General features: G+C 35.0%; 3 protein-coding genes across 3 annotated transcripts; 1 reads left to right on the top strand and 2 right to left on the bottom strand.

Moving 5' to 3' along the window:
• Positions 1–1,092: 1,092 nt before the first annotated feature.
• On the top strand, positions 1,093–6,986 carry LOC105110250 (respiratory burst oxidase homolog protein C-like). The gene is made up of 13 exons (XM_011005229.1): positions 1,093–1,884; positions 1,999–2,158; positions 2,258–2,306; positions 2,431–2,544; positions 2,654–3,076; positions 3,156–3,317; positions 3,379–3,600; positions 3,681–3,776; positions 3,864–3,979; positions 4,084–4,186; positions 4,404–4,474; positions 5,498–6,054; positions 6,456–6,986. The coding sequence occupies exons 1-13, from the start codon at positions 1,338–1,340 to the stop codon at positions 6,563–6,565; spliced, it is 2,730 nt and encodes a 909-aa protein (XP_011003531.1). The 5' UTR covers positions 1,093–1,337; the 3' UTR covers positions 6,566–6,986.
• Positions 6,987–10,686: 3,700 nt separating this feature from the next.
• LOC105110249 (germin-like protein subfamily 3 member 4) lies at positions 10,687–12,121 on the bottom strand. The gene has a single exon (XM_011005228.1). It carries the CDS (start codon positions 11,527–11,529, stop codon positions 10,864–10,866), a length of 666 nt encoding a protein of 221 aa, XP_011003530.1. The 5' UTR covers positions 11,530–12,121; the 3' UTR covers positions 10,687–10,863.
• A 101-nt stretch (positions 12,122–12,222) lies between these two features.
• Positions 12,223–13,772, bottom strand: LOC105110248 (inositol polyphosphate multikinase alpha-like). The gene is made up of 2 exons (XM_011005227.1): positions 13,621–13,772; positions 12,223–13,394 (listed from the first exon to the last, which is right to left on the bottom strand). Exon 2 carries the CDS (start codon positions 13,372–13,374, stop codon positions 12,436–12,438), a length of 939 nt encoding a protein of 312 aa, XP_011003529.1. The 5' UTR covers positions 13,375–13,394; positions 13,621–13,772; the 3' UTR covers positions 12,223–12,435.
• Positions 13,773–17,002: the final 3,230 nt, after the last annotated feature.

Here is a 17,002-nt window from a genome sequence, read left to right as displayed (position 1 = left end):
AATTCATAATAAGATGACTCATACCAAGATGATAAATACCTTTAATGGAGTGATCCATGTACAAAATAATGTTCTTGATAAATGATAGCTTTTAATTGAATACTGAACTCGAGGGCAAGTTCCTTCCAACCTGAAAAGATTGATGTAATAGTTTTTTTAAGAAAATATACACTTTTTTATTTTTGTTTTTCTATTTCTTATTATAATGCTTTTTTATTTTTTTTCTCTATTTGAAGAGAAATTTTTTCACTTGGTGTTATTAGAATTTTCTAGTTTTTCTATATAAATAGTTATAATAACCTTTTGAAAAATACAAATATAAATAAAAAAAAATTAATATTTTGGTTGTCTCCCTGTATCTTTAGTATCTTTGATCTTTTCAAGGGTCTTGACATGTAGTAAATTTTGTTACTCTTTGCTTACATCTACGTTATTCAATAATTTTTTATGATTATTTTGCTTTGCCATGTGTTGTACAACAATTATGGCTGAAAAATATTGCATAATAGAACATGCTTGTATATAAAAAAATGAAGAGATTCCCTCTTAAAAAAATAGCATCTAGAAATTTATGTATTGTTTTTGTTTGCATCAATTTTTTGTCATTTAAAATCTTGTTTGTAGAACTAGACGAGTTCGTTTTAATCTAGAAAAACTAATGTAATAGCTTGTTTTAGAAAATATATATATTTTTTATTTTTACTCCAATTTTTTTTTTCTATTTGAACAAAAACTAATTTTTTAGTTTATTTTTTTATTCAGTATCACTAGGGTTTTTTATTTTTTTTATATAAAATGTTGTAATATCATTTTAGCAAGCGAAGACATGCAAAACAAAAATTGAATATTTTGATTGTATTTTCATTTTTTATAAAAAATTTTCTCTAAAAATTTTAATATATAACTCGTTCGTCAGTTTCATCAAGTTCTTTTCTTTTCAATGCGATTATTGTGAAGTTTCTTTCCTAAGAACAATGATTATGTTATCTAAACGTCATTACCTGACATCATAGGTTTTTTTGTATATTCATATACCTGTCTTTCTGTCAATAGTGACATACAACCTCTACAAGTGATTATTTATATAACGGGTAATGGCTCACTTTAGGACAGAAGTTAACAGACCCAACACTCATAGAGGGTGGGAGAAAAAATCCCTCTGTGTGTCTCCACGTTCTTTCTTCACAGCAATCCGCCAGAATTCAGCTTTAAAGCAGTTGGTTTTTGTTTTTGTTGCTTCTGTAAAACTGTCACATACTCTAGAATTCTGGTGAGTCTAGAACTGAATACATCAAGAGAGCTTGAAACAACTTAACTTGTTTAAATCTGTCTCTAAGATGCAAGATATGGGTAGAGAAGATCATCACTCTGATTCAGAGATGTCAGGGAGCGAAAGGTTAGCTTACAGTGGTCCATTGAGTGGACCTCTTAATAAAAGACCAGGAAGAAAGAGTGCAAGGTTTAGCATAGCAGGCACGACCACATCCAAAGATGAACAATACGTGGAGATCACCCTTGATGTCCGAAATGATTCTGTGGCTGTACACAGTGTTAAAGCTGCGAATGGTGTTGAGGAAGATCCTGAGATGGCATTACTTGCCAAAGGTCTAGAGAAAAGATCTGCTTCCAATCTTGTGAGAACTGCTTCAGCAAGAATTAGACAGGTTTCTCATGAAATAAAGCGGTTGGCTTCATTCTCGAAGAGGCCTCCTCCTGGTCGCCTCGACAGGAGTAAATCTGCAGCGGCTCATGCTTTAAAAGGACTTAAGTTTATCAGCAAGACTGATGGTGGGGCAGGATGGGCTGCTGTGGAGAAGCGATTCGATGAAATTACTGCTTCTACTGATGGCTTGCTTCCTCGTGCACGATTCTGTGAATGTATAGGTAATTCTACGTGAATTCACCTCCCTTGTATATATGTTAATGTCTGGACTACATGTAATTTCCTATAGTTAGTTTCGAGTTTTGAAGAATCTTTGTAAATTTGTGCAATGACAGGAATGAAGGAGTCAAAAGACTTTGCAGGAGAGTTGTTTAATGCACTGGCTAGGAAACGGAATATGCACTGTGATTCGATCAGTAAAGCTGAGCTGAGGGAATTCTGGGATCAGATTTCCAATCAAAGTTTTGACTCCAGGCTCCAAACTTTCTTTGACATGTAAATGATCAGAGATTGTCTTTCATTTTAATGAAAAATCCTTCACCACCTTGTATTGATTTTCAAGCTGAAACTTATGCCAAGTGATGTTAAATGCAGGGTGGATAAAGATGCTGATGGTAGAATCACAGAAGAGGAAGTCAGAGAGGTACCGTCTTTTGAATGCCTTACTAAACAATTCTTTGGTTTTACCCCTTCGTCTTGAATCAAAGTATATGCTTTATGTCCGAAAAAGATTTGGGCTATGATAATTCGGAATTTTATATACACAGATCATCACCCTTAGTGCTTCTGCAAATAAACTGTCAAATATCCAGATGCAAGCTGAGGAATATGCAGCATTGATCATGGAAGAATTGGATCCAGAAAATCATGGATACATCTTGGTAATAAACCACAAGTTGAAATCATTATTATTGTGTTGAGGGTCTGCTGTGCAGGCTGTTGATACTGTCATTAATTATGCATAATTCTTGTTCCAAAAAAAAAAAACAGATAGAGAACCTGGAAATGCTTCTATTGCAAGGATCAAACCACTCTGTAAGAGGAGAAAGCCGAAACCTGAGCCATATGCTAAGCCAGAAGCTTAAGCCTACGTTGGATAGCAACCCGTTAAACAGATGGTGTAGAAGCACAAAATATTTCTTATTAGACAACTGGCAAAGAGTTTGGGTAATGGCTCTGTGGATTGTTGTCATGGCTAGTTTATTTGCATACAAGTATATACAATATCGACGAAGAGAGGCGTATGAGGTAATGGGCCATTGTGTATGCGCGGCCAAGGGAGCAGCAGAGACACTCAAACTGAATATGGCTCTAATTTTACTACCTGTCTGCCGAAACACCCTCACCTGGCTCAGGAACAAGACCAAACTTGGCATTGTGGTTCCTTTTGACGACAATCTCAATTTCCACAAGGTACTATCTAGCATCTACACTTAATGTCTACTACATTGGAAGCAAAAAAAAAAGAGCTAATGGTGGTGTTCATGTTTAGGTGATAGCAGTGGGGATTGCAGTGGGAGTTGGTATCCATGGGATCTCACATTTAGCCTGCGACTTCCCTCGTCTACTTCAAGCAAGTGAAGAAAAGTGGGAGCTTATGCAGCAATTTTTCGGGGATCAACCTTCAAGTTACTGGCATTTTGTTAAGTCAAAGGAAGGAGTAACCGGGATCGCAATGGTTGTGTTGATGGCCATAGCCTTCCCCCTAGTCAAAGGAAGGAGTAACCGGGATCGCAATGGTTGTGTTGATGGCCATAGCCTTCACCCTAGCCACCCCTTGGTTCAGACGTAATAAGCTCAATTTGCCAACATGGCTCAAGAAACTCACTGGTTTTAATGCATTTTGGTATTCTCACCATCTCTTCGTCATCGTCTACACCCTGCTCGTCGTCCATGGTTATTACCTCTACCTGACTCATAAATGGTATAAGAAGACGGTATGTACCTCTCAGTTGTCATACATTCTTTTTCAATACATTGAAATTAGCCCGACTTAAACCTCCAACTCCATTGGCAGACCTGGATGTACTTGGCAGTTCCTGTGATACTTTACGGCAGTGAAAGATTGATTAGAGCACTGAGATCTAGCATCAAGGCTGTTACGATACAAAAAGTAATTAATTTTAACCATTTCAACGCAAACTTTTGTTTCTAAAAGAATCTTAGAAGCTGTGCTAATGTTCTTCTGGTGGTTCTGAAGGTGGCAATTTACCCTGGAAATGTCTTGGCACTGCACATGTCAAAGCCTCAAGGATTTAGATACAAGAGTGGGCAATACATGTTTGTCAACTGTGCTGCTGTCTCTCCATTTGAATGGTTGGTGACTTCAAAATATTGCCACTCCATATTCTGTCCATCTGTAAACACTTCAAAGAATGTTGTTGTCATTGCTTTACTCATGGGAAATCACATGTCTACAGGCACCCATTTTCTATTACTTCAGCCCCTGGAGATGACTACCTCAGTGTGCACATCAGAACTCTCGGTGATTGGACAAGGCAGCTTCGAACAGTGTTCTCAGAGGTTTGTTTTCTGACGAGTGCATCTGTCATTCTTCTAGATAACAAAGCTATACTACATAGTATCTTGTTCTTGTTCATTCCATGATTCTAAAAGATACTTTAAAAAAGTAGACTCAAATTAATCTTCTCGCTGACTTTTTTTTAACCATATGTTTCCATTGAACTTTCAGTGCCGCTAATTGTGGCTAATTGCCTGATGCATTTCTTAATTTTGCCAGGTATGTCAGCCACCTCCTGATGGGAAGAGTGGACTTCTCAGAGCTGATTGCATCCAAGGACACAACCCAAAGTAAGCTTTAATTTTTAACCGGAGAAATGATATTTTCTGCTCACGTATAAATGCTGGGAAAAGAAAAATATTAACGAGGTTCATGAATGATGATATTATAACCATTTCAAAGAAAGGAATCCCTGTAGAGGGCTAGGATATCTTGGTTTGCAAATACTTTACAAGCATTACATTAGGTCAAACATCTCATTCCAGAGCGAATATTAGGTGGTGGGATACGACAACCTCAGTGCTGTTTACCTACCTTAGTAGAGCAAGTGCTTGCATCACTTTCTGTGTGTCTTGGCTACTTGCTGGTATGACCTTTGTTTTCATCCAAGCACTCTATCAAGGGCTGCTAGATGATCTAGCTTACTTTCATAAATATAGAGCAGTGGAGTACAGTTATAGTCTACTGTTTGTAGCCTAACTTGCAAAAGGCATCAGTGGAAGGAAAACAACCGAGTAAATGAGAGGACCACCAGACCAATCATGGTTGGTTTCACTTGGAATATGTTTTCCTTTAGCTTTTCTATTATTTGTACCTCCAATCCTGCTTCGGATTGAAAGTATGAGATGCTGTCCATTTCAGAGTTATCTCTTGCATCATTTCTCTTTACCACACCAGAATACAAGATAATTTAATTAGCAATATCATTGACAAAAGAGAGAGCAAGTTTACCGTGTTATTCAACAAATTCAAGTCTGAAAAATACTTGTCCATGCACTTAATTAGTCCAGCCACGAACAGCCAACTGTGTTTACAAAGATTCTGTGCGTCCAAAATCCAAGTGACTACACATTATTATACGCTGAGTGGATAATTACAGATGAGATGAATCTTGTCATCAAGGACAGCTTGTCACATCATTGAAAAAGACATGTGATTAACGTCCACCCACAAGATGTGGATGTGCAAGCATGGCCTGCAAATTTTACTTTATCGTGTGGCTTTTCTCTAGCCAAAATGATGTCTGCCTTGAAAAAAATGTTTCTCGTTTAGGTTGTACACAGTGATGTATTGATTTTTTATCCCATGAACAGTTTGCCAAGAGTCTTGATTGACGGGCCATATGGAGCACCAGCACAGGACTACAAAAAATATGAGGTCGTATTGCTTGTTGGTCTAGGAATTGGAGCAACCCCAATGATCAGCATTGTGAAGGACATAGTGAGTAACATTAGGGCGATCGAGGAAGAAGAAAATGCAGTAGAAAATGGTACTGGTGGACTAGGCAATAGCCCATCAACTAAAATCCCAAGTCCTAATACGCAAAAAAGAAAAGAAAACTTCAAGACAAGGCGAGCATACTTCTATTGGGTGACAAGAGAGCAAGGGTCCTTTGACTGGTTTAAAGGGGTGATGAATGAGGTGGCTGAGCAAGACCATAACCATGTTATAGAGCTTCACAACTATTGTACCAGTGTTTATGAAGAGGGTGACGCAAGGTCTGCTCTAATTGCCATGCTTCAATCCATAAATCATGCCAAGAATGGTGTGGACATCGTCTCTGGCACACGAGTCAAGTCTCACTTCGCCAAGCCTAATTGGCGTAATGTCTACAAGCGCACTGCGCTTAACCACCCTGATTCTAGAGTTGGTAAGAGCACCTCTCTAATCCTATAGTTTATTATGTGTTGTTTTTGCCAAGATCCAGCACTAAATCTTCCATATTGCTTGAACTAGTTCAGAGTTTTTGCATATTCAAGTCCTTCGCTCTTAAGAGTAAAAATCTTCTCTGTGCTTGAAAAGTAATCTTTCTTTACACTGTCACTTCCTCAAAAAGAAGATGAAAAAGGTATATTAATGTGAAAGCAGGTGCTTTTACTGGGTCCAGGTTAGAAATTTGAGAGATACTGGTACCAGAAAAGAAAGATATGGGCAGACTATTGTTTTTGCTGAGGACAACAAATCAAATCCTTCCCACAGGATCCATGCCATGCATTATTCATCACTTCTAGAAATGAAAATTGAGATATCTGTGTGTATTCACAATTGCAGGAGTGTTTTACTGCGGGGCACCAGCATTGACAAAAGAGCTGCGCCAACTAGCCTTGGATTTCTCTCACAAGACCAGCACCAAGTTTGATTTTCACAAAGAAAACTTCTAACTAAGCTTCGATGGATAAAAAAGAGCAGAAACACGCAAGACTAGTCCTCTCGAGCTCAATCCACTCTGATCGCACTATCCCTCACGTCCAAAGATTTTGGCCCACCTGCAATTTGACCATAATGTTTGTCATAATGCTTTCTTTATCAAGTCTGCTCCAGGACCATGAATAGAATATCGATGTATAAAGATAGTGCTATGGTAGATGGGGGAGCACCCACCATAAAAGTTGGGAAATATAAGAAAATTGCGTGAGCATGACGAAATGCCATGCTTATTACTAACCTATCTCTATACACAAGGGAAGTAAATGTGAGCTTCTTCTTTTTTTGGATAGAAGAGTGAACTTATTTTAATAAGATTGATTAGTAGTATGTAATGATACCAGCCATTTCTGATTTAATAACTTCCTTGAATGATTAGTTTTCCTGCTATTCAATCATTATATTTTCTAGAGTTAATAAATCCAGCCTTTCTCCATCCAGCTTCCCTCTTAACTCAAATTAAGTATAAAAAAGATTTATTTTGGAGTTAACCCAATCTAATCTAATTAATCATATTAAAACCCGATTTAATTTAAAAAAAAACAAAAAAAAATATAATAATGTTATTTTTATTAATCCAAGTTTACCGGCTCAACGAGTAACTCAAACCAGGTTTATTATCTATGATATTTTCTTGCTGTCTCATCCAGAATTGAACTTTCCCATCAACGTCCTGGACATTTTAAAGCATAATCAAACAGACATGTCCAATACCATAGCTGCTTCTATATACAACAGCAAAGACTTGGTAGTGAGGCTCCTGTCATCTCCCAAAACAATCAAGGGATAATAATTAGTACTGCATCATAAAAATTCGTATTAAGTTTCGAGCAGAGATGAAACTGAGAAGGTATGCATGTTCTACACCAGCACAAACAAAGAAATGCGTTCATGAGTTCTGACAGCTTGGATCATAGAACGAGAATTTAATTAATAAGCCATAAAATACACGCAGTATATTGCAGGATATTGGCGAAATGGAGCCTGAGCGTATGGGAGAACCTTAAGTTGCTCCTTATTTTCAGCCTACATAACATGGTTGTGAACCTTGGCTCTACCCATAACTCGAGACAAGATGCGGGTGATGGATTAAGCAAGTAAAGTCACAAGCTAAAGAGTTGATAGGGTCAATTGTTTTTGTTTAATGGTGTTGTTTTCAATTAAAAGTTAAAAAAAAAAAAACAATATCATTTAAAAAAATTAAAAAAAAAAAAGTCGTTGGATTTTAACTAAGTTGTGAATTGACCCACTGAATCACTTAAATTAAAAAAAATAAGTGAAGTTGAAGAGAAAACTTTGGGAAATTAACTTATTTAATTAGTCATTACTACATGGTGAAAGGATATCTACGGTATTCCAAAAGAAAAAACCAATTCCTTTTATTTCACATCTGTTTTGAATATTAGTGATTAAAGATTTATATGGGATATAAATATTTTTTTCAATTTTTTTCAAAATCCAAAAAAAAAAGTCATGCATAAAGGGGTATTTTAGTCCTTTACACCAATTTTTTTTAATTAATTTCAATATCATTAAGGGCACTTTCAATCTTTTGGTTTGATAAATTATTTTTTAATATAAAAAATTAATGGTGTGTGCGATGCACATGTTTACATACTCTAAATAACACATGCAACACCTTTATGTTATCACGTTCTCTTCTTGATATTGTGACGCATGTTAGTGGAGGTGAGATGTTTTGTCGCTAATGATCCGTTTTAGGTTTTTTTTTCTCTACTTCCTAGAAAAATAGAGGTTGATCCTTTTTTTTCTGTTATTTCAACTTTAATTCTTGTTATTTTAATTTTAATTTTTTTTTCTTTTATAAAATTTGTATTTGTTTTTAATTTTATTTTTCAATTCTAAATTTTTATATATTATTTTTTTCTATGTGATTTTTATTCTTTTAATTTTTGATTTTCTTCCTTAATCTTTTTATAGAACTATTGATAGTTTTTAATTTCATTATTCAATCCAGATTTATAATAAATTATCTTTTACAATTTGATCATAATTTTTTTATTTTTTTTTGTTAAAGCTTTATTAATTTCAATTTTACACTCAAATAAAAGATTATTGTTGCTTCTAATTTATTTTTTATTTTGATTTTAACTTTTATTCTTTTAATTGTTATTTTTTTTATTTTGAATCTTTGTGTATGATTTATTTTTAGTTTTATCATTCAACATTTCATTTATTGGGGAGTAGATTTCATAATTTTTCCATGAATGATGCTTTCAATTTGATGACTTGAATCATGTGTTTTAAAAGTTATCAAGGGTTAGTATTTTTTTATAGTTTTTTTTTTTAATTTCATCATTCATCATTTTTTTTTTAAACCTTTGTAATGTTTTTTAATTTTTTTTATATCAAATTATCTCGACCTCATAACTTAAGATGCAGGTTTAATGGATTAACCTAGATTAACTTGCTTTTTAATATACAAATTAGATTTATATCATACTAGCTTTGGTTAACTTGTTCCATTTTTTTTACCCCACTTAATCCTTCCATATTTAATTATTTGGAAATTGAATAATATTGTTTTCCTCTCTTCAATAAACGATTTTTTTTAATGATCATAATAATTTTTTAATCTTTTTATATGTAATTAGCTGAAAAATAAATAACATTGTTTTTCTACTATTAGATAAAGATATTTTTTCCAGTTATTATAATCATTTCTTTAATTTTTATTCATTTTTTATCATTTTTTTATTTGTTTAAATAAAAACAGTTTATATAGCTGATAGGGATTTTCTTGAGAAAAAAAAAAAACAAAGCCGATTGTGGTGCTAAATTTAATGAGAAAAATAGAGGAGACGGGTCCCAGCATATTTTAGTATGTTTTATAATTGAAGGATGTTGGAATATCAGCCTCTTCCCCAGGAACAACGATGCTCTCCCACGGTAAGAAGAACCTTATTTTTCATTTATGTTTCCTTTTGAGCCTCTTGAAGTTGGGCTTCATTAACTTGCTTGAAGTCAAGCTTTGGTCTATTGCATTGGTGGGCTGGAATGATTTTGCAGAGATTTTTTTTGAGTGGTAATTCTCAATTGTGTTTTGAATATATCTTGCAGAGACAAGGTATGGGAAATGATTTTCAATTATCATTGAAAAATAAAATACAAAGCACTCAAAAGAATCTATTTCCTCTTGAACTTGTGATAGTCCAATTCCAGAGGTTACAATTGTCGATGCCCCAAGCTCTATCTTCTTAATATTATTGAAAGTGTCTGCAGTAGATCGACCTCTGTCATCCTCCATTGCTGCCTCAAGCTGTATCTCTTGATTATGGGTTGCTTCTAGAGCTGGTGACCTTATAGGTCGGTCCAGAGTTGATCACTATGCTTTGTATGATCTTGAATATATCATCATCATCTTCAGCAACTTCAAAAACTTCTAGACGCGGGTAACAATAGACCAAAAGGTTGCAAGTGATCGTTGAGAATGTTGTTTATGATCTTTCTTTAGTGATTTATTTGTGTATAAAATTTAGTTGCAAGTGATCACTTGGAATATTTTTAACATCAAAGAAAAAGGTATACAGTTTTTTTTTTTTACTTACATAGTATTTCTCAGAATGAATTCCAAACAAGATTTTGTTTATAGATCACTGTATAAAAAATTCATCTAAGTGATGTAGGAAATTTTGAATATTTGGATGCGGATTTGTTGCAAATGTTTATGAACCAGATATATAGGTTCAAGTTCAAGAAATAGTATATAGCCGCGCTAAACTGTTTATTTAACAAATATGATCATAACTTTTGATTCAGAGTTGAATTGCGTTTAAATTTTGCTAGTAGATTCTGTAGGTTTTGTTTTATAGAGGGTCAGCTTACTTTTTTAGCTCAGGTTCGGAAAAGCTCTTCAAAAAGAATCCAAGAGATGGTGATTTGGTCAGTTTTGTTATTTTCCTCTTTAATTTTGGATTTCCAGCTTTAATTTTAGATTTTGTTTTATTTCTCATGTATGTTGATTTTCTGTTTTTGTAAAGGGTGGTTATCTTTTTTTTGACAATTGGATAATAATTATTGAATAAAAAAAATTGTTAGGGTTCTTGTTTTGGACTGGTTAAATTTTGTCTCCCTTTGTTCTTTGATTTCTAGTCATATTATTTTCGGCTGCATAGCTATTATTCTTGAGCAAATTGTGTGCTTTTAACTATAGAAAACACACAGAAATAGGTATGTACTTGGCTCACATGTCATGTAATGACTTACAATGTTCTGATTACTGACTCTGAATATGTTAAAAGTCAGTCGGAGTCACATTCTGAATGCCGGATGCTTTGACCTCCAAGGCAGCGGCAGATTTTATTTTCCTTACTAGTTTATCTACCATTTCCTCATCACCAAGCTCAAACGCTGCATCGGCAATCTTTACCACCCCTGGGTTCTGGCTATTAAGTACAGAGAAAACAGCTGCAGCCTCATCGCCAGTATTGATGAAAAAGTGGAGCAGACCTTGAGGAACCACAAAAACTTCTCCTGGCTTGAGAGTTTTTGAGAACAGTTTGCTTTGAGTGTCGAAAAAGCCAGCAAACACCACGCCTGTGCTAACGAAGAATATCTCGGATGCTCTTGGATGGGAATGAGGCATGGTCAAACCATCAACGTCAAGGTCAGTCCTGGCTATTGAGAGGCCGAGAGTGTTGAGACCTGGGAAATCCGCAGCCATGTCAAGGGTAAGTGATGAACGGAAGAAATTGCCTGTGTCACCAGGATGACTCAGTTTTGATGACTTGAAATCTGAAGCAACGATGCTGTTTGGATTCTTGCAAGGGAAGCCATTGATGAAGACAGTTTGCTTGCCTGTAGTAGCTGTTGGGCAAGTATCCTGAAGATTATCGCTATCTGCCAAGCAGATAGTGATGCAAGGGCACAAGAAAATGCAGAAGAAAAGTGTGAATTTCATCCTGGTTTCTTATCGTGGAGTTAGTGAATGTTTTTCTTTGTTTTATACGCAGTTTTTAGAGGTTGCAAGAAATACAAGTCATTTTTTCGAGGCTTGGAGTTCACTTCTGGATCTCAAATGGATTAACCTGTAAGAAGGGCATTGCTTAGAAGAAAGATTAGTCAGCTGGATTTCCTGAATTCTTAATATACAAACCAAGATGGTTCCCCACTGTTTCTACTGTTTAATCTCTGAGTCACTAACAAATAACTACGTATGTATTTGAATTTCCTGCGTAAGCAACCTTTCTTGCCATTGCAGCAAGGCAAAGTAGCTCTACTGAATGCAACCCATGACCTAGGGGTTTTGACAGCAAATTGTGATTAAATAATCTGGCAATTTTCGCTAGTTTAATTTCAAAAAGATGCCCTGCCAATTACCAAACACTCGTCCGTTCTTTTCCTATATAAACATGCACGCTGTTCAACATAGCCATGGGCCTCTCCAACTCAAACGCGCCGATTCACTAGTCGCCATGGGTCATCTCCTTCCATGCCCTGTCCTTTCTTTTCAAGCAAATAATCATTCTTCCCATCACCAAGAACCACGTTATAACATGTACAGCAATAATGGAATGGATATCCTGTCCTACACAGCAAGAACTAGAGAAAATCTTTGGCCAGCCAGAAGAATCGAACTAGCAAAATAACAAGGTGAGAAAATAGGTGGTGGGTGCATATAAAATTCAATAGGGTCTACAGTCGTTGATTTTCTTTCCCAAGCCAAAAGTAGAATGGTGGCAGGGAAGAAAATTCATCAATAAGTTGTGCAAATTCATTAAAACAGTTTCATAAACGTCAACTAGCCTGACCATTATAGCATTGGAAATACTACATTCCTTCAATGGATTCAATTGTTGTTCTTGTCCTACAAACAAACTTTGGTTGTGCACTCATTGGAACTGGCAAGAATCTCCTCATTTTTGTTGTCAGAGTTCTGCAAATATACTTTAGTTGTGCACTCATCGGGACTAGTAAGAATCTCTGAGATGAACTTTATCAAAGAGCAGAGCCCACCCAAGAAATTATGATCAATGATGCCATTGCCTTCTGTGACATGAGCGAAGTCAATAAGTTTAACTTCAGCATCTGAACTCCCTCCTTTTAGCACTTTCTTTTTTCCATACACCATGAGAACGGAACAAGAATTCAAATGGTAGATGGTTTGATCCTCAAACCATGACTTTAGCTCCAATAATTGAGCCAAAATCCCAGAAGAACCACCATAAACGCTTGACGCCAAAGAACAATCAGGGTTCAAATTTGGATCAGTTGGCGAATTGGAAGAAACAAACTTCTTCAGCACCACTCTAACCTCATCCGTGCTAAGATTGTGAACAAGTTTTCTCTCCGGCTTCCACAACCCAGACTCTTCACTTCCGTATAACTGCAACCCAGAAATCCTAAACCCCAAACGCAAACTGCTAGATTTCCTATCTTTCTCAAAGCACCGCTGAATGTAATCCTCAGAAGCTTCAGGGTACCAAGTTCTAGAACCAATCTTAACATCCATAACCGAGGGATGCGAACGACCAGAGACAACATCCTCCAATACAAGGTGCGGCCGCTGGCTAGATCCATCAGATGCATCTAATAGCTGAGTCCCGTGAAAAACAGGAAAGAATCTTCGGATGTGATCTGGAACCCTCGTGTTCGACGAGAAGGAGGTATAAAACGCAGCCTCTATCGCGCCCCGGTCATCATCCTGAAGAGGCTTGTAGAAACGCCCTGAATCATCAATGAGGGGACCAGGCTGGCCATGACCACCTTGGTGACCCGCAACCTGGTGATCTGGGACCTTAAGCATTATTATATGAGCACTCAATTCTGTCAAAAATCAAGCAAAATACAGAGCATGAAAATTTCTATCATATTATCAAGCGTCTTGTAGACAACAAACTTGTGTACATAAACACAGCACCGACGATAACCTTAAGATCCCGAGTTAAAAAAACATAAATACAGAGTAAAAAATTAGCAAGTTCGAACTCTATAAAGCCCTAAGAGATGGAACTCAAGAAGCAATTGGAAATTGAGAGAGAATTATTATTACCTTTGCAGAGAAGACAGAGCGAGCGTTTGCTGAAATGCTGAAGGTGGTGAGTGGAGAGGGTGAGTTCCTCTGCTCTATCTAGTAAGGGGTGGGTCCAGTTGAAAGGGTAAAAAGAGCCATGACTGTAGCTGGATGGAATCGGGATCTGGGCAGCGTGCGTTGCAAAAAATCGGGTACGTGCATGTGTATCAGAAAAGTATACAAAAGGACGGTGGATTAAATATTTTTGAAGTCAAGGTCAACGGATTGAAGAATGGATGGTGCGAGGAGAATTTAGGAAACCTTCTCTATTTGGACCTTTTTTTGGTAAAAGTATCGTAAAGGTGAGGGTTTTTTTTTCTGCGAAAAATAATAACAATAATTGTTTTTAAAATAATTTTTAATTAAAAATATATTGAATTAATAGTTTTATACAAAATTATTTTTAACATTATCGTATTAAAATAATTTAAAAATATAAAATATTAATTATAAACATTAAAATTAAAAATTAAAAAAAACACAATTTATTTTCTATTAATTTAGTACATTTTTAAAAAATAACTGACACAAAGTTTAAACTCAAAGGTCTAAGGAAAAAAAAATTTCTTGATTGTTTGGCTAATTCCTTAAAATTAGACAAATAATTATACTAAATATGATTTATCATATTAATTCTAGTTACTAACTTGGTCTAAATCTAAAAAATCATGACTATTTTTTAAATAAAATTATTTTAAATAAAAATTTTTTTATTTGAATAAAAAAAATTAAAAATATATCATAGGTAGCTTGATTGGATCAACTAGGTTATTTTAAAAAAATAGCTGACACAAAGTTTAAAAAGAAAAAAACAATTCTTGATTGTTTAACTAATTCCTTAAAATTAGACAAACAATTATACTAAATATGATTTTTCATATCAATTCTAATTACTAACTTGGTCTAAATCTCTAACCATATAAAAAATCATGATTATATTTTAAATAAAAAGTAATTTGGACTTGAATAAAAAAAAATTTAAAATATATCGTAGGTAGCTTGATTGGGTCGACTAGGTTATTAACCAATCCGCTAGACCATCTAAGTTTTAATAAGTATGTGTTTGGTACTGGTTGCCGACATGGAGGTTAGCACACCTATTTCCTCATTATAAATATCGCATTACTGAATCCAGGGGCATAAAAGAAAAGGAAAATCAAAGACAGATAACACCAGCCACAAGCAGATCATGAAATTCTTGCGAGATAAGCCGCTTTCTGTTGAATTTACTGACTGGCAATTCTGAGATTGAGTTATTGCAGATCATAAAGTTGAACTAATTCATTGGGATGTAGATGCCAGGTTGTTCATGTTCTCATGTCAAAGGGCGTGAATGTGGTTCCTTTTAAATTGAACTACACCGTCGACTCTGTTCAGGGTATCTTAAATTTCACCATGGACGTTGAGATGATGGCTCAATTTGATGAGTGGCAACGCACCAGACAAGATGACCTTTATGAAGAAGCTCAGGACCAATGGCCGACTGAATTGCGTCATGCACGCGTGATTCCAGCGGTTGATTATGTGCAGGTATGCTATCTACTATAACACCATATGATTTAAGAATGGAGTTAGTTTTTGCAGCTCTCTTTGAAAAAGGAAACCTTATATGTTAAATCTGGGATCTGGTCATTTCTATGATAAATAGAGACCTAAAGGGCTATATAATTTGCCGTGCTTGTATAAAAGGTTGGTCCATGGCATGACAAAGCAAATGGCTGCCGTGCAGTCCTTCCTTGGGCTCGTCCTAACCATGAACACATTGTAAGCTCCTTGATTATTTTGCACATTTACAGCTTTATGGTGACTGAAAGTTGCATCATTAAACATCGTTAAGGGACCAATTAGTTATTTGTATCTGTTCCTCACGCGCAGGCTCTAGCATTAGCAATGGCGTACCAATCAGTCACCGATCACCATAAGCAACACCCACCTATCGATAATCTTGGGCCAAATGACAGTATACCAGATCCACCAACACTTATCATCCGCCCCAGAAGGCGGCATCACTGAAAGCTTTTTAATTGTATCCTGACATTATTGCTTTGCGGCAGTTATGTGGGAGGGCAGTGAAACTGCAGTGGATGAAGCAGAAAGATTTTATAAAAAAAGTAAAAATAATACAAGTGGTTAGAGATTGCATCTTTTCTGTTTTAAATTCATCCTTTTCTCGGAAAACTTGCATATAAAAAGACAAGTATTTTCGTTAGGTTTCTGGAAATGAAACAGCAGAACTTCTGGCAAAGAAGCCTACACGGTAGCGAACAGGATTCTATGAGCAAAGCAATGTCTTGCTGCCTTTTCTGATGTGATATTAGAATACAAGATTGCTAAAATTATGTTTTGGACTGATGCATAAAAGCAAGATCGCTTCTGGATTCCCAAGTCAAATGGACTTCTCCGTGCAGTATTCTTCTTCTAGGCCTGCTCGGCTCAAAAAAAAATCTGCATCTGGGCCTGTTCTGCCTAAAATAGATGTGCCTTCGTTGAAGAGTTTGCTGTCCTGAAAAAACAAAGGATTTGATTTTAGTTGAAAGTAAGAATATTTCTTAAAAAGATTTGTAAATGTTTGGATTCCAAACAAAGGGGAAACGACGATTTTGATTTAAAATCACAACAATATCAATAAACAAGATAAATTTATAGTATGATTGTGAAAATTATATGAAATTTTATTTAATAACTTATCAGATTAATTCAAAATATGATAAATTTATAATTTGATTTAAAAAAAATATTTTGGTTATTTTTAAAAAAACTAATTTCTTCAACTGATATTCCATCCAAGTCATATGCTAGCTAAATTTAATAACTTTGAATCTAGTTTGGGATCCAACCTTTCTTTTCTTCTGCAGTTCCTTTTGTATTTAGGTCATGCATAATTTGATGGAGTTCAAAATTTTCATGGGAAAAGCCTAAAATGCCTATATTTTAAGTATACCATCGCAATTTGGAATGCCATGGTATTAGAACCGTGATTCATGGCAAAATAGAATCAAATTAAAATAATATTTTGTATTTAAAAATATATTAAAATATTATTTTTTATTTTAAAAAAATTAATTTGGATATTAACATATTAAAATGATTTTAAATTATTAAAAATATATCACTTTAAATAAAAAAAATAAAAAAAATTTTAAAATATAAAAATAAATGGAGTAAGAAGGAAGACAGGTTTTCATGGGATATATACTTCATAGAGTTCCGGAAGGGGAAGTCAAGAAACAGTTCCTTGAATGAATCAAAAGCCTTTTCACCAATTACTACAGGACAGATTTACTGTTTGTTTGTTTTTCTAGTAAAACCTACCTTTTAGGATGTTTTTAAATTTTTTTATTTGAAAAATTATTAAATTAAT

Source organism: Populus euphratica, unplaced genomic scaffold (genome assembly GCF_000495115.2).
Source record: "Populus euphratica unplaced genomic scaffold, PopEup_1.0 scaffold246.1, whole genome shotgun sequence".
NCBI lineage: Eukaryota > Viridiplantae > Streptophyta > Magnoliopsida > Malpighiales > Salicaceae > Populus > Populus euphratica.
The sequence above is the reverse complement of the archived record's forward strand: the minus strand, read 5'-3'. Positions and strand labels throughout refer to the sequence as shown.